We start from the raw sequence: 22,836 nt of genomic DNA on the forward strand, positions 1-22,836 counted from the left end.
CCTCGCTCTCAGGGTGTAAGTACTTCCCTCTCATCCAACAGGCTTCTCTGGGTCTAAGGGCTGATGGCGGACTCTTTGTCGAGTCATTGGCCCGGTCTGTTGTCATGTGAGTCGTTAAGGTCAAGGTACGAGCGGCAGCTGAATCACCTGCCCAGGGACCTCAAAAATGATAGGTGACTTATATTTGGTGTCACCGGTTCTGTTGAGTGATGGTGGTTTACTGTGGACGTAGGTCCCCATGAGCTTTTAAGACTGAAGGAGCCTCTTGGAGTTAAAAAGCATAAACATCGTGCTACCTTCAAATGAAGCACGTCACAAAGTCAGAGGGAGAACCGTCCTCCTACAGACGAGCTCCCTTCATCATCAGCAGCAGTGAAACTATTCAACATGTTCCCTAAAAGCAACCACACGTTCCCATTATACCCACAACGTCTGCAGATATAAATGAGATGAAAGGTGTTCCTGATTAAAATGAAGGGTGGACTTTGACATGTGGCCATAAATAAATAAAAACCCAATCGAGGACAGCAGATTAATATTAAACTAACACTGCACCGGATCGGTTGTTGGTGTTGCTGTTAGCAGCTGGCGGCGCTTTAATGATGAGCTCCTGTTCAGTTCTTCAGCTTTCACTCGCTGTGTCGACACGGTCGATCGTTTCCTTCTTTATAACTGTCAAAGTAAAGAGCGCCACACAGACTCATTCGATAATCAATGGAGACGGCTTCGTGTGTTTTCAGAACACAAACGTGACGCGTTGTTCAGATGTTTTGTGTTTGTGATGCCTCCTCACCGACTGCTTGGGTTTCACTGACACGTCTCAGTTTAAAACCTGCAGGACAAACAGAGCGACTGGAGGAAGAAGATGCTGCTTCATCATCGCCCTGTGGACGCTCATATGGAGAGCTAATATTAGCCTGTATTTCCATAATCTGCATGTGTGTGTGTGAGTCATCATGCATGGAGGCTGACAGATGGTCGACGGGTGGATGACAGAGTACAGCACGCTACAGCGTGCCCAACAAACCAGTGAACTACACCCAGTATCCACTGATAAAGAAACAAACGCGCTGAATTCCTCCTTCTCTCTGACACGACCTCTGTGATGTCATCGTCTGCCCGCCGCACCGCCATCGTGTTGAAGCAGTGAGATGACATCAGGCCCATAATGTAGGAGTGTGTGTTTGCCGTCCACACGCACGCACACATGCAAAATCACCACAACCTGGTGACTTTTATATCAATCCTGTTCCCATGACAACCAGTCCTGAAAATAGTCGAGAGGATGCCAGCGGTTTCTGACCACAAATTCACACACAGTGAACAGTGACATTCAGTGTGTGTCTGTGTATAGGCGCTAGTTAAAACCACAGGTTTCCAGCTGCACCACTCATCTTCCTCCCAGCATCTCGTCATCAGCGGTTGACACTGTGTGATCTCCACAGAGAGCTACTGAGACATCTTTGTGTTGGGATTTTGTGACAAGATTATCCTTTTCCTTTTATCATCCATCCATGCATCTTCTTCTGATCCGGGGCCGCCTCGTGGGGGCAGCAGCCCAAGCAGAGAAGCCCAGACCTCCCTCTCCCCAGCCATCTCCTCCAGCTTATCCGGGGGAACACCAAGGCGTTCCCAGGCCCAGATATAATCTCTCCAGCGTGTCCTGGGTCTGCCCCGGGGCCTCCTCCCGGTAGGACATGCCCGGAACACCTCACCCAGGATGCATCCTTATGAGATGCCTGAACCACCTCAACTTCGTCTCTGGCTCTTGACGAGGGCGGTCGCACTTTCTCCCTCTCCCTTCCCTTATCTTTCCTGCTTGGCTTTCTCATGTCTTTGGCTCCATCCACACCAGCCCGGATAGATTTGAAAGCTGTGTTTTCATCTGAAAACGCTCTGTGTCCACGCTAGTGTTTTCAGTTGTTCTCACGGAGTTGTGCATCCACATTGAAACAGCTGAAAACGCTTACGTTCCAGTCCTGCACAAAAGGAGCATGGAGCATGTACAAACTGATGTTAATCTTTTTCAGGGCTCTCAAAATTGAGCAAACAAAACAGCTGCTGTATAACGCCCTCCGCTGTCTTTGTTTAATTGGTCACATGACTGCATCACATGACTAAAATGCGTCATCATTTTAGAAAGTCTGCGTTTTCGAGTGTCCACACTGTGACGGGGCAGCTCCGTTTTGAAATGTATGCGTTTTCGAGAGCGTTTTCAAATCACTGCATTTTCCTTGGGAAAAACACCGTCTCAGTGTGGACGGGAGGCCAAAACGGAGAGAAAACGATGCGCGTTCAAACGAAAACGCATCAGTGTGGACGTAGCCTCTGTCTAGTCTTGTCTACTTCTCTCCCTCTACCCTGGAAGAATCTCACAGTCTGTTCTCTAAAACCTAAAAGAGGAATTATGGATTTGATCAACTGGTTCCTGACTGCCATTGACATCCAGGTGAAGCTTAGGCTTTTCTGGCGGCGGACTGGAAAGCGATGTCGAGCGTGCTTTGTTATATTTGCTCAGAACAGCTCCGTGGAGGGGAATTTGTTTTCCACGTCCCTGCTTGGATACGCAGGGCCCGGCTCTCTGAGACCGTGCTGCCTCAGGACGGTTCATCCAGACTCTCCTGCTGACTGGTTTTTCATCCCCTCGGTGAGTGGAATCTACGAGCGTGAAGGCTCAAACCCCGAGTATTTACGTCCTTTGACTCGAGCCTCTGCTAAAAATGATGCTTCCACCCCGCTGAACATGGCGCTTTTTAATGCCCGCTCATTGACTAATAAATCATTCGTGCTTAACGATTTTATATCTTCTAAAAAACTGGACTTCTTATTTCTGCCTGAGACCTGGCAGCGGGACTTGGACTAGTCGTCCCTCATTGAACTGTCCCCGAACAGCTATTCCTTCATCAGCTAGCCTCGGGGATCTGGTTGTGGAGGAGGTCTCGCTGTGGCATTTCAGGGCCGTTTCTCCTGCCGCTCAGTGAAAGAACAAAATGAACAAAAATAAAGTTCAACATCAGTAACATCATAGCACCCACCCAGCAGTATAGAAACTCCGTCATGCTAGCTAGTACACAGTATGAAAAAAGTCAGCACAACGAAAATAAACTCCACCTAAACTTGGTTCATATCTGACCCAGATGGACTGCAGGTCATAACTTCTTACCTGAAGTTCAGTTCACCTGATACTTGGACCGGCGGCCGCCTCGGGTCTCTGCTCCTCCTGCCTCCCCTTCCTTCATCCACCTGCTGGCCTCCACCACTTGCTAATGTTACTGAATCTGTGGAAGCTCTGCGATGCCACCACACGAAGTAACGAGTAAGGAGCCTATCTAAATCCCAGTAATGAGTAACGAGCCTATCTAAATCCCAGTAACGAGTAACGCGTTATAATAACTAGTTACCGTGCTCGTTACCACAATAATAACGTAGTTACTGTAACGCGTTACTTAATAACGCGCTGGTCCCTACTCTGTTCTTGCGACTGCACTGAGCTCTCAATGCATCTACATGTCCCAGACATCCTGGTGATCCTAGACTAGACAGAGCTGATGTGTCGAACAACATCCTCACCACTCCTCCAAAGTGAGATGCTGTAGTACACAGGTGTATGTGGAGGATACCTGTCATGGTCCTGTCACATCAACACTAGGGATGGGTATCGTTTAGGTTTTATCCGATACCGGTGCCAAATCGGTACTTTTGAAACGGTGCCGGTGCTTAAACGGTGCTCAAACCGGTGCTTAAAGAATGGAGAACACAAACTTTGTCCAAAAACCTCTCATGTTCAGCTGGTTTTTTGTAAAAAGATAACAACGTTAGCCTTTTCTGCAGCTATGGGGCATATATGGCATCACTCTTGGCTGGAAGCAGTGCTTAAACAATGGAAAAAACACAAACTTTGTCCAAAAACCTCTCATGTTTAGCTGTTTTCCACTTTTTCTTTGGTCATTTTAGCCTTTTTGTCCAGGGTGAAGGGAGCATCTGCCATCAAACAAGAAGACAGCCGCATGTAGCTATGATGATGTTTGCTAGTTCACCTTACATGCATTAATGTAATAACGTGGTTAGCCTACTCAACGTAAATTACACACGAACAACATTAAGCTACTCACGCAGAGAAGAACGGCTGCTGCTGCATCATCATCCTCATCATTTCTGCTACACTGGCAGGGCTAGGGGCCAGGACTCTCCTCTTCAGGTTTTTGGGGGATGTTGCTCCGGGTCCGATAACTGGCAACCCACCCGACGTGCACAGTGTGAGGTCTCGCAGCAAGCTATCAAATACGGCGCATTTCTGGGCTTTAAAAAAAACCGCTATGCGTCGCCAGCTGTTTCATCGGATTCGAGGTGTTACCTCCTTTGACAGTATCACAGTATCAGCTTAAAGCACTTGTTGCTGCTGAGTTTGCATCTTTTGCTGTGAAGTACAGCCAGACTTTGACCGCTTCGCCTTGGGCATTTTAAACCTGTAGCTCTGCTCTAAAAGAACGTACATACCTGGACCCGCCTACTATCCTCGGAAACGTAAAATGATTGGCTAGAAGTGTATCACAGCTCAGGAAAAAAAAGCACCGAAATAAAGCACCGAAATGTGCGCTGCTTTTCGGTCTGGTTACTACCGTTTATGTCAGAACCGGTGCCATTATGGCACCGGACACCGGTACCCATCCCTAATCAACACCGTGGTGAAAAAGGCCCGTCAGCGTCTCTACCACCTCAGACGCTTGAGAGACTTCCAACTGCCCTCCAAGGTGCTCAGGAACTTTTACTCGTGCACCATAGAGAGCATCCTGACGGGAAACATCTTAACCTGGTTCGGGAACAGCACCATGCAGGACAGACGAGCTCTACAGAGGGTTGTGCGGTCAGCTGAGCGCACCATCCGCTCCGAGCTCCCTGACCTGCACTCAATCTACAGCAGGCGGTGCTGGACCAAGGCCAGGAAGATGGTGAAGGACCTCAGCCATCCCAACAACAGACTGTTCTCTCTGCTGAGGTCAGGAAAGCGATTCCGCTCCCTGAAGACCAACACAGAGAGACTGAGGAGGAGCTTCTTCCCGCAGGCGATACGGTCTCTCAATCACACCACCACACAGTACTGACCCACACATATGGTTCTTACACACACACTGGACTTTCTGGACTTTGGTTTTGCACAACACTGGTCACTATATTCTTCATTTCCAGTTAATACTTGTACAGCTGCTGTTATTGTGTATATATTTATTTATATTTCTTCATACATTCTTATATAGTTCTATATTGTGTATTTTGTTGTACAGTTATTTTATTTTCAACTTTAATTTATATATTTTATCTTATTCTTTCCCAGTTAAATTTACCCTTCATTCTAATTTGTGTTGTACAGTTATTTCATTTTTAACCTTAATTTATATTTTATTCCTTCCTAGTTAAATTTACCCTTTTTAATTTTTCATATTTATTTCCTATCTTATTCATAGCCTTTTCCTTTTTTGTTCTCTTTAGGTCACGAGCAGTTGTCCAAGCATTTCACTACATATCGTACTGTGTATGACTGTGTACGTGACAAATAAAATTTGAATTTGAATTTGAATTTGATACTACGTCTACTACCATGTATGTCTACACACATCCAGTGACACTGCAGCACTAGCTGTAAGTACCAACAAAGCCCCAAGCCTACTGCTGATAAATGTGCGGTTCTCAAGACCCGCACCATTTCATAAACACACCACTCAATCCAAAACCTAACTTATATGTACCTGGTATAGAATCAGGTGTCAAACTCACGTTCCTTCCTCAACCTTGTTGGACAGGTCTTCTGCAGCTGATGCAGGCATGTGGGGATGGTTCAGGGACCGAGCAGCATCATGATCATGTGAGACTCTGCTCTTCTTGCTCTTTGGGAGCGACTGGTCCACTCAACTCACTCTGGGGCTTTACATTGTCAGGTCAAGACACTACAATAATCCAGCGTGTGTGTCTCACAGAAGGCTTCAGCAGCATCTCGGGGTCGACTGGTCCACAGTCCAGGACCATACGTGGGTGTGAGGAACTCTGTGAGGCCGCCGGGTTAACATCCGAACATCACAACAAGCAGTCAGAGGAAGCAATCTGTTCTTATCATCTTCATCACTTTCATGCACATCAATTACATCCATCACAAACACCTACTATGTCACTATGGTAACCGCTGTGACCATGACCCCCACCTTTTGGACTGTGGGAAGAAGCTCGCCCAGGCATGAGGGCAACATGCAGCTCCAGCTCAGCAGGAAGGTCGAAGCTTCCTGCGGTGAGCTCATGGCAGAGGACATTACCCCTTGGTCGGGAGGGGGGGTTTGAGGGTATGATTACGCTTTAATTATTCCATTAAATGCACTTTAATTTGCCATCAGCACAGCGGGGGAGCCACAGTCACACATTCAGCCTTTCCTCGCTGATAATAATGATGGAATTGCTCCTTCCTGTCACACTGTGCACGCTCTCACTGATTATTTACTGGAGGATTTAAAGCTTTAATTAGGATTAATTCAGGCTGAATAAGAAATTTAAATGGAGGGGAGGGGGTGTTGCTTTATTCTGAGTCAGAATAACTAATAATGAAAGTCCAGTTTCCTGAACACGTCTGTCCAAGCTGCTGGTACGTGACCCTTCAGCCTGCATGTCAACCACTAAACTGCTACAGTCACCCTGCTGCTCGTCTCAATGGCACCGGGGGGGTTCTTGGATAGATGTTAAAGATCTGCACACTTGAAGCTGTTATCACATACTTGTATATTTATACAAGAGTACAAACATCTTCTGTCCTCTCAGTGTTTGCACTCAGCAAACAAACAGCACGTTACTCTGAACCAGAGAAGCCGCTCGCCCTGCAGGGCGCTTTTATTACGGAGCTTTAAACAGCTTCCATCAGGAATGAATGAATTGTATGTAATTATTCAATCAACATGTTTGTACCAAGTTAGTCTAATTAAATTCATTTAAATTCAGGTTATATTGTTTAAACACTTTGGCCAGGGGTGCTCAATACGTCGATCGCGATCGACCAGTCGATCGCAAAGGTAGTATTGGTAGATCGCATGGCATTAAAAAAATAGATGCCAGCCTATCATCCATCCCGTCACTTGATTGATACAGGGAAGCCAGTCAGATGACAGCAGATTTTTTCTGACGCTTAGGTCGCTGCGCATGCGCAAACAGCGGCGCGAAGTGTAGTAAAACTGACAAGCTAGTCAGCGAGTTAACTCCAATTTTTAGCTCTCGGTTTTTTCTCTTAAACCTGGCCGTCAGCAGCTACTGTCCGGACTATGCATCCCTGGCTGATTCAATTCAGTGCAAGTCATCAGAGTAAACTCAGGTAATGACAAAAAATTTACATAGTTAATTGTGTTGTGAAATATTGGATATTGCGGTTATGCATGTATATACATTGTAGATATAAAGAATCCTCAATATATTTATAAATAAGTATATGTTTTGGATTTTTGTAGTGGGTAGATCATTTTGACTTGGTCATTTTATAAGTAGCTCACATGCGGAAAAAGTGTGAGCACCCCTGACTTTGGCACATCAAACGTCAGTCTTGTTACATGAACTAGTAAAATATTTGTTTGTCCAATGATAATCTTGTTGAATGAACAAATGTAACTTATGTGTGTAGTACATGTTGTGTTCATATTACATAACGTCCAACAAAAACAGATTTACAACAACTTCCAATACATCCAGTCCTGGGGGGCATAACCCAGAAGAGACAGGTACACTCAAAAAAAAGGAAATAGGGTGGTTGTTACATTACAAAAGTCTAACTTGAGCAAAATAGTTTCATGTTTCTATGGTGAATCCAATTAAATCATGATGGATGAGATTCAACCACTTAGTTTGTTCTTCTTCAGATGACCTGATACAGTCTAGGAAGAGCAGTTAGTTGCCTGCACTCACGAAATTCACAAGATCACACGAGATTTCAAACCACAGGACAATCACTGGGGTTATAAGAGGCAGAAAACCACACACACACCACATGTATGCTGTGGCTGTCGATTGTGGTTTAACCTGGAAAGAAACATGAAGAAAATTCTGCATCAAGCATAGCGTTCCTGCTTTTGTTAAGTTTGGCAGCTCAGTGGCTGAGTGGAACCTGAGGGAACAGTGCGAACCACCACCACGCCACCAAAATTAAAATAAAGGGTAAATTTAACGAGGAAAGAATAAAATAAAATATCAAAATTAAAGTTAAAAATAAAATAACTGTAGAACAAAATACACAATATAGAAATATATGAAGAATATATGAAGAAATACAGAACAAGAGCAGCTGTACGAGTAATACACGTTTAAATGTAGTTTAGTGGATTTCTCCCTGTGCAGTAGCGCTGCTGCTTTAGATAAATGCACCACAGCTAATGAACAGACTTTGTCCCTGTTAGACTTTTAAGAGACAACCTGCCCACACAATATGCCAGGACACTGTGACTAACACGCAGGGACACACGGATACTTGACCTGCGATCGCCGACGCTGATGTTCTTCTTTCTGGCAGGTGTGGTGGAAGGAAAACTGAAAAGCTGCGATGACATCCAAGGATGGTGCGTGAGTTACAGATCAGGTATTCTGAAGGCAGCATGCCATTCATTTATCAGCTTACTTTCAAAATCAGGATGTGATGACACAAACGGATCCGTGTGTCCGACTGAAACCTACATTTACAGAAATACTTTTCCTTAACTTTAAAAATCTTTGGTAGCCATTAGCAGAGGTGTGGACTCGAGTCACATGACTTGGACTCGAGTCAGACTCGAGTCATTAATTTTATGACTTTAGACTTGACTTGAAAAAATGTTCTAAGACTTGTGACTTGACTTGGACTTTTACACCAATGACCTGGGACTTGAATTGGACTTGAACCGGTTTACTTGAAAAGACTTGATATTTCACCCCAAATATAAAATTTAACATGCATATTATATAGAAAGTGTGCATCATTAATTCAAACCACACTCCGTACGTATGTGTGCGTGAGCTGTAGCACAGCCAATCAAATTAACCCGATTTTTTTTTTGTGTCCAGTTTGGATCTTTAGCATCAGAATTGTTGTCTTAAGGCCAAGAAAGATGCCAGATTTATTTTACCAAGTGGATCATCATGGCCTTGCCATATTGGTCCATTTGATTGACCTTTATTATAATTATGAATTTATTTTATTTTCAGTTGCTACAAACGGGACAGACATGACTGGGGGATAGGACAGGGAGAAAGAATGAAAGAAAGAGAGGGAGAGAAAGAAAACCAAAGGGGAGAAGAGACGGTGAGAAGGAGGGGAAGAAAGAAAAACAAACAAAACACCTGGATCACCTGTATGGAGAAAAAAAACAGGAGAAAGCAAACAACAAAGAGCAACATAATAAAAAAAAACAGCACCATCACAATAAACTAGCTAGCAGTAGATATCAGTAGATACTGAATAATAAACGATATTGTGCAGCACGCAAGATAGACAGCGCACAATGTGCTTTGAGGCAGCAGCCAAGAAAGCTGTAGTCCGCGTCTGTGAATACACCTGTGTGCATACCTGTGTGGATCAGCATGCTTGCATTCCAAAGGTTTCTCCATGTAACGATCTGCTAGAGGGAGTGGGGGGGCCACAGCCCCGTCCTCCAGGGTATGAAGCAGGTATGGAGGAGATCCAGGCCCCAGACATCCAGAGGCCCCAGAGTACAAGGACCCGAGGAGGACCACCAAAGGGGGGGAACCGTGCCTGGTTATTTCTAACATTTTGAGTTATTTTCCAGTGTTAGAAAACCAGCACTGCTCGGTGTTAGCCATTGTTTATCTTCAAAACTGACTAGGTTACTTTTAAACATATAACACTGTCAAAAGTGTTAATTTAACACTCAGAGGTGTGGACCCATATAGACACTCTCCAGTGTTAATTTAACACTGGAGATTTTGCTGTGCACTAGCTTCCTCTCAGAGAGCAGCGCGACTCTTCCCGAAAACCCTCAGTGTCTAAATGCATTTAAAATTGAGGGCAGGGCACCAGCGCCAGAGGTGGGTTGGAATACACCGACCATCCACTGGATGCTGTAAAACATGCCCACCCCCAAGGCCCTATATGTATGTGTTAGGTGAGAGTGTGAGTAATGTGGATGTCTAGGTTGCAGAATAAAATTGAGGCACAGGCGGCCAGAAGGGGACAGAGGGGGAGTGCCTCCCCTGCACCCTGGTGACATACCTGCGCCCCAAGCCCTGCGTGTGTGGGTGTGTGTGGTAGAGCGGGAATAGGGAGGCAGCTGAAGATGGGGAGGGAAGAAAGGGAGGGGCAAGTGGCCGACGCCACCGACGCCGATTCTTTTTTTAAAAAGAAAAGAAAAAAACCCTCAAAAATGCTACAAGGAGTTATTTTTGGTATTTACATACATGCAATACACACAGCAGCAGACGTATCACTGCTGTTACAGCAGTGATACGTCTGCTGCTGTCAGGCCTGCAGGTATCAGGCTGTTGTTCTCCTTCATCTCATAGTGGACAGAAATTATTTTTTGGAGCGGCACAAATAATTTGTGTGGCATCAGATTTGATGCAGAACAGCTGATCGTTCTGTAAATAGTTTGAAATGTTTATTTAAAAACACCTTGGCTGCATTTTTAGATAAACAGCTGCAAAAAACTTTGTTTGCAAAACTCAGTAACTTTTTTGAAGAAGTAACTATATAATTAATTGCCCAGCATTGGTCATTATTTACTGTATTTGCAGACAGAGTTACAGACTCTCTCCCAGACCACAGACTCATAATACAGTCAGAGCTTTATGAAAAATAAAGAAAGTTGTGTTTTCAAAATTGGAGTTGAAGTTATTTTTCCTTCCAGTAGTGTTAACATGCTGCAGGTCATGAACAAGACTTTTTTACATTTTCATTGTCAGTGGGCTGAAGCAGTTAATTAAAAGTCGTCTAACAGAAATGTAAATGCTGTGATTTGATTATTTTAATAAACCATGTAACTTGGATGGATTCGATGCTGGCGTGACCACAGTGCACACGTCTGCTGTTGCTCACAGCGGTCCGAGGGATGCTCAGGGAGTTTGTGTGTTCGCTCACACACATGAAACATTAGAGGGAACATTGGTCACAGGTCACTGACTGATGATTTGGTGCTATAGATTAACTAGAATTTATTATCATGACAATTGTTAGGCTGCTGATGTAAATTGATTCATTAGTGTATATTTGACAAAGAATCTTAAGTGACATGTCTCACTTTTTATATGTGTTATTTTATCAGGTGGCAGTATGTCCTAGTGCAGTCAGAGGGGAGGAGCCAGGGCCAAAGGTGAGGCACATCAAGCTCAGAATAATAATTGTAATCTGAGGATAAAACACAGGTACTGAGGATGAAAGAAGCTTCAGTGCTCTCAGAAGAGTAAAAACAGGGCTAAGGTCCACCAGGAGAGACTGGACAGTATAGATGGAAAACCAATATGCCAGCAGTTTATCTCAGTTAACGAGAGGAGCAGGCATGTGTTTGGCTCCTAAACATAGTGGACGTTGAGTTGTTGTGTGGGACACCAGTAGCTGTAACAGTAGTTCATGTTTAGAATAAAAGATCCCAGCTTAAATGGCTTAAAAGCATGTAGAATAGCATATGTAGGGTAGTATATTTCTCCTTTTTTTTAAAGAAGCAAAGACAAAAGAGGGGAAAACAGAAACAGGGCAGGTTCGGTGGTTGAATCATCCGTCCCCACCAACGCCAAAACCAAATCTACGCCCTTGCGCTCACTACATGCTTTATACAGTTTCCTCAGATATGCATGAACATTTTCACACTTTTCTCTTTTGTTTAAACTCTCGTAAAGTTCAACCCATCGTAGAAACATAAGTCCAGTATTATAAAACGAAACCGTGCAGAACGTTTCGTGGGCAGATTTATATAAATTCGACAAGCTAAACTCATTCTGTGCTGTACAGCAGCAGTCCGTAACCTTTTTTGCACCACGGACCAGTTTAATGTCAGACAATATTTTCACAGACCGGCCTTTAAGGTGTCGCAGATAAATACGACAAAATAAAATTATACAAACAAAGACAAAAACGGTGGTATTTTGTAAATATAATAATAAACGCGAATTCACTGTGTAATTGTGTAACTTTATGAGCAGCGTCCTCCTGAAATGTGCCAACAACGTCCTCCTATGTGCTGCTCTCTGGTCGCTATGGTAACGCGTGAATAGTTCTTTCAAAATAAGACACACGACCACGACACGGGAAAAGACACAGGGAAACCGACTCAGCGGACCGGCACTGGTCCATGGCCCTGTTGGGGGCCGCTGCTGTACAGGAGACACTGTACTAGGTTGATGGACAATGGTCTACAACAATCACAATGCACAACACAATGTACTGAAAAAAATTATTTGTATTGGGACAGCCTTCGTCACATTGCTGTGACGTAATCGACCCTGAATTGGGACACAGCCATTAAATACAAAAGGTGGACGGAGCTAAGAGGAAACAGCTGGGAGACACGGCTGACGAGCCAGGGAGAGCACAAAGCTGAACGCACAGACATAAGGCACAGACCTACAAAGTAAAACATGAAGTACACGACAGACAGAGAGATCCAGACGAGACACAGAACTTAACAGACGCAGACTCATGAGCAGACAAAATAACATCATGGACAGACAGAGGGAACACAGAGAAGAGGGAGCACAGAATAAACACCAGGAGACCAAATAACAAAACCTAAAAACTAGAACTCAGGAAGTACTGCCAAACCAGGAAGCTGAAATACTAGGACAGAACCAAAACAGACAGTCATACTTTGTATTAAAATCAAAAGAAAAAGTACAAAACCAAAAACACTGGCTCACCGACGCAGGACCCTGAGGTCCCACAGGACGATAATCACACGACATAAATCGATAAAACCTGTAAGCCAATCAAACGCGCATGTAACGTTTGCAGTTTGACACAAAGTGATATGTTTCTCCTGTTTGTCACATTTTCACTGCACTCTCGCTTCGTTGGGATGAATTAAGCTTAATTTAGAAAACCAGATTAAACATTTTTCTCAAAATGAGTTCAAAAACATGTTTGTGTAACTCACTGTGGGCTCTTCTGGTTTTCAAATGTACGCTGTTTAAAAAGAAATGTGTGAGTGTGTCAGCAGACATGGTGGTCCACGGTGATGATGATGGGGAGGAGGAGGATAACCTCTGAGCCTGTGTCATTAGAGGAAGCAGCTCTGAGCTCAAGGGTTCACCTCGTGTCTGGAGCTGGAGCTCTGGCGCCCTCTAGTGCTCACCAGCTGTTACAAGAACCTTCGTCTGTGGGCAGCAGGCTGTGAGGGTGGAGAAAACAAACACGCCTACGGATGCTAGTAAAATGTTAGATATTATAAACGCTTCATAACATGCTTAACAGCATAATAAATAATACTGAAAAACTGTTCTGATTAAACTGGATGCAAAGCATACAGAAATACTCGTGTATCTCTGGGGCAGTGACCCCTGACCTCTGTCTTTTTTTTACTGAAGCCATGCAGAGTGTTACTTTCATGTTGTGCAGGGAATGGGAGGAAATTCTGTGCTTTTTAATTGCTTTTCCAGAACTTTAATCCCTCAAACCTGTAAACGTAACGCACTTTTCTCTGTTTCTCATATATATGACCCTTGGTTATGTTGGAGTACATATTTTTAAAAGTTTATTCTTCAGCCACCACCCTGCCATGAACCTCGGGATAGGCTAGACCTCAAAGTATACAGCTAACCTGCAGAGCTGCCAAGTAACAAAGTACAAATACTTCTGGACTGTACTAAAGTACAATTTTCAGGTATCTGTGATTCAGTGCTTTTTTTCTGACCACTTTTTACTTTTACTCCCTACATGTTTACACAAACACATTTCTATGAGCTGAACAAACATCAGCAAACACACAAACTGTGTGTGTGCAGTTTGTCTCACAGTGTGCTGCAGCTAAAGTCCGGCTGCTGATCTGACAGGGAGAGAAAAGACAGAGATGGAGACAGATGATAAAGAAGGAGAGAGCTTAGTGTTAAAGGACGGACTGAAACGAACTGAGACAGACTGACTGTGTTATCTAAAGACTGCATGAGAATCCTCTGCAGGTCAGCGCAGGATATACAGGTGAGTTTGCTGCACTCTGATTGGTTTACAGTAAAGACCAGTGTGTGACTGGTGCACAGTGGCTGTGGATTCATGGTCACAGTTAGCTGATATAAAGACAGCATCAACAGTGTCAGTGTAGAGGATGGAATCAGCCAGGACAGCTCAGGGGACATCTGCTCACATCTGGATGAATCCAGGTGTGTACATGCACAGAGAGCAGCAGGTCAGCTGATCACAGCCTGCACACCAAGAACATCTACTGGTCTAGCTGTACCTGAATTGGGACACACCCTTTGTTGGCTGGATTTACGTACTGCAGGGACACAAACATGTCCTTAAAATGTCTTTTTGAGCTCAGACTCCACTTTATAATATTCTGTGTGCAGCTGGAAAACACCACTTGCACTGTGCCCCACAATCTTTATTTGTCACTGGCATTTAGCTAATGAGTAATCCCAAGATTGCCTTTCACCTAACTGCTGACACGGGTTGCAACATAGCTGGCATCAGTGCTGCCAGACTTAAGCATTCCCAACCCCCGCCCGCTTCCTCTGACACATGTAGGGTCTTGGGTGGGGTGCCACACAGGCCACAGTTGGAAGGCCTTTGGCTTTGCTCGCTGTGCTGTGCAGCCACCCGTCCCTCCTTTTTAATTATAAAGTAGTATTTACAGACCACCACATACAGGACCCTGGGGGACAGGTGCGTTACCCAGAGGTTGGTGGCTGGGGCTCAATTTTACATGCACCTTATACATTGGGGGGGGCAGACTGTTGACAAGCTGTCAAGTGCTTATGTTGCAACTGTCCCCTAATTTGTAATAGCACTCTAGGTTTCATGCAATCATACTCATTATTCACACCTCATACGCTCACGTCCACCAACGCATGCACCCTGTAGGGCATGTTTAACACAGACAAGCAGGGCGGGGAGCAGGCAGGTCTTTCTACACCCGTTTCCTGCACCCTACCTGAGCCCGGGCTGTGTGTGTCTGTATGGTCAGCACTTCCTGTTCCTGTTCCAACACACAGTGGTGGTTTTATGAACCTAATCGGTGTAGTCAGTTTAATTAAAAAAACAACAACATCAACAACATCTTATTTCATAGCGTGATCTTGACGTGCATCATTCAAAGCACATTTTCTGTTGATTAACTCACTGATTCTATTCACTTTATTCACTCACTGTCTTTACTGTTTTGCTAGCTTAGCTTAGCTTGTAGCCGACTCGCTAGCAGCATGGCTACTTCACCTGTCCCTCCTGCACTTTCCTGCTCATTGTGTCAAATGTTTAGCTACTCCTCGGCCTCCTTTAGCAGTAATGATACCTGTAATAATAGATTAATAGATTAGATCATAGAATAATAATAATATAGAATAATAACAGATTAGATCATAGAATTGAATCATATCTGTTATTAACCTCTGTCTCTCTTCCACAGCATGTCTGCAGTTTAACTCATTGCTGTGTGTTATCTGGCTTCATGGACAGAGCATTTAATGGGATCTAAAGCTGTTCATTGCACCTTCAACCAAGTGTTATGCATTAGGTAAAACCCGGACCATAAGTCATCTGGAGCAGTTTTACAAAATTCGGTAAATGTGATGCAGTCCTTCCTCATCATCATCATCATCACTGTCTCTGCTGTAGTCGCTGTGACTGACGATGGCAGCAGTGGTGGCAGAGTTCAGGCTGTGTTTAGTGTTATCCCGAGTACCAGTCTGAATGTCCTTGATGGCTGCTTAAACAAACCCGAGCGAGATCGATACACAAACACAGAGGTTGTGAAATCACAGAAAGCCCAGAAACATCTGAACTGTGCGCAGGAAAACCTTTGTGTCCAAACAGTGTAAACCTGCAGGTTTGTCTCTCCTGCAGCTCGTATAAAAACTGAGTGGCTCAGACTTGGTGACATGTCTGCCACCATCAGCACTATGAATCTGTGGCTCAACTGTCGCTTCCATTTCCTGTTTGCAGCGCTGGTTCTCAGCAGCTCGGCTTTGACACCTGAGGAATGCAAACCGCTGGTGACGCCGCTGTCTATGGAAGACCCCTCTGTGGTAAGACTCCTCTGATTGCTGCCTAGGTCTGTGGGGTGGGCTGTGGAGTTAACAGGTGAACGTGGTGCTGAAGTCATTGTTTGCTGTGGAGGTTCAGACTGATTTACAGCTTCATCATTAAATAACTGCATCTTAGTTTCCACTGCAGGATGGATAAAATACTTTGGTTATTAAACTGCCTACAAATGTAGACTACACACTTTTATTTGCACTTTGAAGTGGCTGAGTGAAGCTGTTGGAGAATATTTGGTTTTCACTAACAATGTTTTTTCACCTGTCCCATTTGGTTCTTTTGCCATCAGAATTATTGTCTAAAGGCAAAGAAAGATGCCCAACGGATTTACTTTACCAAATGGACCGTGCTGTATTGGTCTGTTTGATTCACCTTTGCTTTTACTGTTTATTTTATTTTCACTTGCTACACACGGGACAGACTTGACTGGAGAAAGAAAAACAGCGGGGAAGAGGGACGGGGATAAAAAAACTAAAGCCAACAAAATAAGCAGACAAAAAATACAAATATCAATCACCTGGGTCACCTGTTGACAAAGAAAAAAGGGGAAACAAGCAAAGAAAAAGAGCAACATAATAAACAACATCATCGTGATTATCTATGTGAATATAACAGTAAATATGTCTGTGAAGGTTCTCAGTCATCCAGGTCATCGTAGTCTAAGGAGCTTCAAAGAAAAGCGTCTGGACTTCTTTAAGTTGCTTGAAGACGTTTCACCTCTCATCCGAGAAGCTTCTTCAGTTCTAAGGTCAAATGGTGGAGAGTCCCAGATATAAACCCAGTGGGAGTTTCCCCCCACAGAGGGACAAAAGGACCCCTGATGATCCTCTAATCACCTGATTAGTGGCTCAGGTGATTATCTGGGACTCTCCGCCATTTGACCTTAGAACTGAAGATTATTATTATTATTATTATTATTATTATTATTGTGCAGCACGTAGGATTGACAGCGCACAGTGTGCTTTGAGGTAGGAGCCAAAAAGGGTGTAGTTTGTGTGTGTGAGCACCCGTGTGTACACCTGTGAGCATGGACGCGCTTGTTTTTAAAAGGTTCCTTCATGTAATGATCTGCTAGAGGGTGTGGGGGGGCCACAGCCCCGTCCTCCAGGGCATGAAGCAGGTATGGAGGAGATCAAGACTCCAGACATCCAGAGGCCCCCAGAACACAAGAGACCAAGGAAGACCAACAGAGGGGCAGCCGCGCCACTGTCCCAGAAAGAGCTGAGGAGAGTCCCAGATGAGGGCTCACTCAGCAGCCGCGGAGCAGAAGCCAGGGGGGGTTGCAGTGACGCGCCCGTGAGCTGCGCCAGAGTGACCGAGCCCCAGGCCGAGAGGCCGAGGGCACCCCACCCCCGAAGTGGCCCGAGCGAGCCCCAGGCTCCAGGCGCTGATAAGCAGCCACCAGGAGTGAGCCGGTGTGTACCTGGACGCCCACCCCCAGACACAGAACCACCAACGCACCGATGTCTGAGGGCGTCTGTCACTGGCAGGGGAAGTGGTGGTGGGTGGAGATAGGCCTCCAAACCTTGGAGGGCCTAAGATGTCCCCAGAGAGGTGGCGCCTGACACCCAACCTGACATATAGACACAGACATACAGGCACACACAGATACAAACATCCATTCCCACCCTCATGCTCTCATATGCACTTACTCCACACTCAACCAACGTGGAGACAGACATAAAGAGACGCTGTACACACGATCACACTCCCCAAGCGTACTCTACAAACCGGGTCTAGGTACCCTTGCCCCTGGAGGGGGGAACTGCACCCAGACCCAGGTGGTGTTACCCTCTTCCCTGGGGTGGGGAGAAGCAGACTGCCCCGACTCCGCAGCAGCAGGGAGGCCCCACACTCCAGACCGCAGTCGGACGGCCAACTCCTCCTCCTAGCCCCCCCGCCCAAACAGGCAGCAGAGAACGGGGGTGAGAGAAGACTCCAAACCTCCCTCCACCCACTCATTTGTAGTGTTGATGCATGTGTGTTCTAAGGTGCATTTAAAACCCAGGAGGGCATGGAGCTACCTGCCAGAGAGCAGCAGGTAAGCGCATAGCCCCTCCTGCTAGCCCTCAGTGTCTACCTGTATTTAAAATTGAGAGGTGGGCACCGACGCCAGAGGTGAGGTGTACACCCTGATGGTCTTCTGGATGCCGTGTAGCGTGCCCACCCCCAAGATCGTACATGTATGTGTTATGAGAGTGTGAGTAATGTGAATGTCTAAGTTGTGGGATAAAATTGAGGCTCCACAAAAATGGAGCTCAGCATTGTTAATTTCATGTTTCCTGAGTGACTGAAGCACATTTGAAACAACAGAAGTCGAGCCTTAAAACCCCAAAAATGTGACTAGTATCAAAAGGCTAAAAGTAAAATTACATAAAATCCACCCATCCATTCTCTTCCACTTCCATTATAAGTCAGGGTCGCAGGGAGACTGACATCTATCTCCATTATCACAGGAAGCAGGCACACCTGGACAGGTGTCCAGCCTGTGGCAGGGCTAACACAGAGAAGTGTGTGGACGGAGAAAACATGAAAACAGGAAGAACCCAGCCAGATGGGAGATTCCAGATCTCCTTGCTGTGAGGACACAGTGCTAACCACTGTGTGCAGACAGCGCCCTCTCCTGTCTTATTTAGTTATTGTCAGTAATAGTGATTGTCGATTGATTATTATTATTATTGTTGATTATGATTAGTGACTTATTGACTGGTCAGTGAGATTCAAACAGGGATCTGTTTTCTTCAGGTGTGACAGCTTCCTGTTGGGTCAGGAAGAACAGGATACGAAGCGCTGTCATGTTTTTGGTTTATTTAATAAAACTCATGTAGCAGGCAGCGTGTCAGCTGACTAGGCCACTTCCTTGTCTGTGCAGATGTATGGCAGGGTGAACTTCCTGCTGGGCTACACCAGTCACGACGTCTACAAAGCTCTCCTGAACCTGACCGACAGCTCCTGGGTGAAGATCAGCGCCTCACCAGTGCGCTCTGGGGAGGTCGTCATGTTGCAGGAAAACAGGATGTGAGCTCATCACACGCATCAACATCTGTTACCATTAAGCCCATCCATCCTGCACCAGAGGGTAGCAGGGGACAGCAGAGGGCAGCAGACAGTAACAACACAACAGGGGGCAGCAGGGGGTAATAAGAGGCAACAGAGGGAAGCAAATGGTAACGGGGCATAACAGAGGTCAGCAGGGGGCAGCAGGCAACAGACAGTAACTGAGGGCAAGAGAGTTTCTGAAGTGGGCGTGAGTTTATTCTTTCTCTCTGATGTTCTCAGGAATGGAACCTGCATGACTTCAACGACGAACGTAACCTTTGAAGGAAACACTGCCACGGTGGAAAGTACGCAACCCACTCGACCTGACACACTACAGAGAAGTTCCAACATAAAAGCTGCAAAGTTTTCATGATTCTTTTTCCTGTTCTGTCTCATTTTAGATTAACTTTTTCATTTGTTTCCAGTAATATTGTTTCTTCCATCACTCATATTTTCTCTGAAATCGGTTAATTCAAACAGCTTGATATTTTTCAGTTCTTTTTTCTTCTATCTAAGGTCATTCTAGGGGATTTTTAGCTGCTTTTTTGTTTAGATGATTGTACATTCATCCCCAGGTTTTTGTGTCATTTTCCTGCATATCATCTAAGTTATTTTCAGTTAAACTCTTTGTGTCTGATTTAATTGTCTTTTAATATTAGATTGTGTATTTGTCTCTTGTAAATTGATCTCTGGCGTTTTCCTACGTGAGGTTTTCAGTCCTCGAGGTGCAGTTGGACTTCCTGTTTCAGAAGATCATGTTGTTATTACATGAAATTTTTCTGTTCCCAGTGGCCAACTCCACGTCTTCGTTCTACTTGCTGCCGAGCTGTGACGGCTGCCTCGTCTTCGTGATAAACAGCACGGCTAGAAACACCAAACGTCAGCTTAAATTACTGAAGATCGATATAGATGCCAGCGATGAGTTCGTTGCTCATTCCCTTTATCTTCTGGGTAGGACGAAAATTAGACACAGAAGTTAAAATTCTCATTTAAAATCCAAAATGTTCATCCGTTTGAGTGTTTTTGTTTGCAGGCAAAGAGTCAACCCTGAAGGAGCCGGAGCTGGAACACTTCAAGCAGCAGGCAACATGCTTGGGCTTCTCCGGAGACCCGGACTTCATCTACAACCCAGAGAAAAGTGCTTCACTTTAACTGTTTGCACTAGAATCTGAGAAATCAGTCTGAGGTGAATCAGGTGATGCGACTGTCTGTTTCTCTCTGCAGGTTTCTGTGCTGAAGGTGAAGGTATCAAGATTCCCAATTAGAGAAACCACCTACCATCAGAAACCAAGACTTCACCTGAGAAAGTAAAGAGATCAAAAACATAAAAAGTGTGTCTGCATCTTTTATTCTGGGCTTTTTAATGTAACATGGTTTAAAACCAAAGGTCTGCAGACTGCGATTACAAACACTGGTTTCTGCAGATGAGCAAACAGAAGCGATCACTGAGGAGCTGTAATCATGGCCTCAGTCTTGGCACAGAGGCTATTTTTGGTGAAGCAGCCTCTCCAGGGCTGAGTGACACGTGCTTGGGATTACAGCAATGACTCTAATATCGCTAAACAGCGCAGAATCGCTGCTTTCACAAACTGTTCAAAAGTTATAGTAATTTTAAAAAGTGTTGTAAAAACCTTTGGCCAGCAGCGTGTTAGGGGTTACAGTGTTAAGTAAGGGAATTGCCTTAGCATGGTTAAACACAGGACAGAGGAAGGTACGAACTCTAGCGAGGGTTTCATTTTAACATTATACCAACTAAGTCATTAAGTGTAACTGGATAATGAGGAAATGACTCAAGGACCGTCTTCATAAGGGAGGGACCTAAGGAGGATATCAACCCATCGCCTTGCAGTGTTGGGAAGGTTACTTTTAAAATGTATTCCACTACAGATTACAGATTACATGCCCCAAAATATATTTTGCAACGTATTCCGTTACGTTACTCAATGAGAGTAACGTATCCTGATTACTTTGGATTACTTAATATATTATCATGCTTTTTACAGCTACATGAATGTGATTTATTACTATTACTGAAGGTTACTCTCCACACCAACACCAGCTAGATGTTTAAATCATAATATAAATGAGTAACAGTAGGTGGACATTAGGTAAGGCTGCACTTTTTGCAGCGATCTCGTATAGAAAACTATTCAGCGCGTATATAAAACAGGTCAGCGGCTCCGAGCCGTAGTAAAGGGACCTCTGGCTAATACGTCGGGTTCGTGTCGGCTCGTAGCTGAAAACTAGCTTTACTTTGTTGTCTGGGTCACTTTGCTAGCAGAGACAGAGAGAGGCGTTGAAAGGCTGCTCCAACGGAGCTTATTGTTTCAGAGGAAACAGGAACACGGTGTACAGTCGAGTCTTAACAGCTTACTCACAGCTGGGCTCGTCAGGCACTCTTCTTGGCTGCAGTGGTTATTATTATATTTACATGCTTCCAGCTCCCGTTTCTGCTCAGTGACAGCTCCTACTTTTCCTTTTTCTCCCTCACTCACAGACACATCACGGGTCCATCCTCCCTGCAGCACAGACTACACTGCCCATCAGGCTTTAGGGCGATGCCTGTAACACTTCCTGTTGCCTTCATATTAAATCATTTAAAAAAATATTTCTTCACGTCATTATGAGACGCGAGATTGAAACACGGGCATTTGAGCCTCTTAATGCGTATTTTGTTTGGGTTTCCAACGGCGTGGAATTACCAAACATAGAGAGGGCATAGCCGAACATATGAAACAGGAAGTACCGCCGTGTAATCCATTTATTTCAACAAAGTAACTGTATTCTGAATACCACCTTTTTAAACGGTAACTGTAACGGATACAGTTACTCATATTTTGTATTTTAAATACGTAACGGCGGTACATGTACTCCGTTACTCCCCAACACTGTCGCCTTGTTAACAAAATGCTTAACATGACATTAACATGACTTTACAGTCAGAGGCCGTCAGTGTACGCGGAGGTCGAACTGGCGACCTTCCGGTTACAAAATGAGCTTCACAACCCCCTGAATTATGGATAATTGAAACATTGGTGTTCATCTGAACAACAAACTGGACTGGACTCATAACTCAGACGCCCTCTACAGGAAAGGGCAGAGCAGGCTGCACCTGCTGCAGAGACTCAGGTCGTTTGGAGTGGAGGGCCCACTCCTGAAGACCTTCTATGACTCTGTGGTGGCCTCAGCCATCTTCTATGGCAAGCCTATTCAAATGGCGGCCCGCGGGCCAAATGCGGCCCAGAAGCAACCTGCGAGTGGCCCTGCCTGTGGTCCTGGCAGAAACATAGAGAAAACGCAAAAAAATTAATTCATTCATTAATTTTTTTAAAAATTAAAAATTCCTACAGCGTAGTGTAGACTGTGAATGCAACACTTCTAGTAGCCTAGCAATATTTAACCCACAATGCACCGTGATGTAAACATATTAAACAATCATTGTAATATATGATGCGACAACAGCATGTCTTTCTCACTCCTAAAGCGCAAAATGAAACTGACAATGAAAACTGTCGGTTTAACCCTGCCTGGACTGACAAATACTTATTAATTTTACCGAGTTTAATAATCTTACAACATGGTAAGATTATTACCATGTTGTAATTATTACC

At 44.7% G+C, this 22,836-nt stretch overlaps 1 protein-coding gene across 1 annotated transcript; it reads left to right on the plus strand.

Moving 5' to 3' along the window:
• The first annotated feature begins 15,941 nt into the window (after nucleotides 1-15,941).
• LOC309698197 (uncharacterized protein) lies at nucleotides 15,942-20,550 on the plus strand. The gene is made up of 6 exons (XM_082520497.1): nucleotides 15,942-16,173; nucleotides 19,059-19,204; nucleotides 19,466-19,530; nucleotides 20,015-20,176; nucleotides 20,259-20,363; nucleotides 20,450-20,550. Exons 1-6 carry the CDS (start codon nucleotides 16,027-16,029, stop codon nucleotides 20,488-20,490), a joined length of 666 nt encoding a protein of 221 aa, XP_082376623.1. The 5' UTR covers nucleotides 15,942-16,026; the 3' UTR covers nucleotides 20,491-20,550.
• The last annotated feature ends 2,286 nt before the right edge of the window (nucleotides 20,551-22,836 follow it).

This window comes from Aulonocara stuartgranti, assembly GCF_965226115.1.
Source record: "Aulonocara stuartgranti genome assembly, chromosome: 22".
Lineage (NCBI taxonomy): Eukaryota > Metazoa > Chordata > Actinopteri > Cichliformes > Cichlidae > Aulonocara > Aulonocara stuartgranti.

What these genes read in the sequence shown, in the direction of transcription:
- LOC309698197 (XM_082520497.1), top strand. Translation starts at nt 16,027, where the DNA reads ATGTCTGCCACCATCAGCACTATGAATCTGTGGCTCAACTGTCGCTTC. An exon ending in CTATGGAAGACCCCTCTGTG is followed by an intron (nt 16,174 to 19,058) that starts GTAAGACTCCTC and finishes TTGTCTGTGCAG; the next exon opens with ATGTATGGCAGGGTGAACTT. An exon ending in CATCTACAACCCAGAGAAAA is followed by an intron (nt 20,364 to 20,449) that starts GTGCTTCACTTT and finishes TTCTCTCTGCAG; the next exon opens with GTTTCTGTGCTGAAGGTGAA.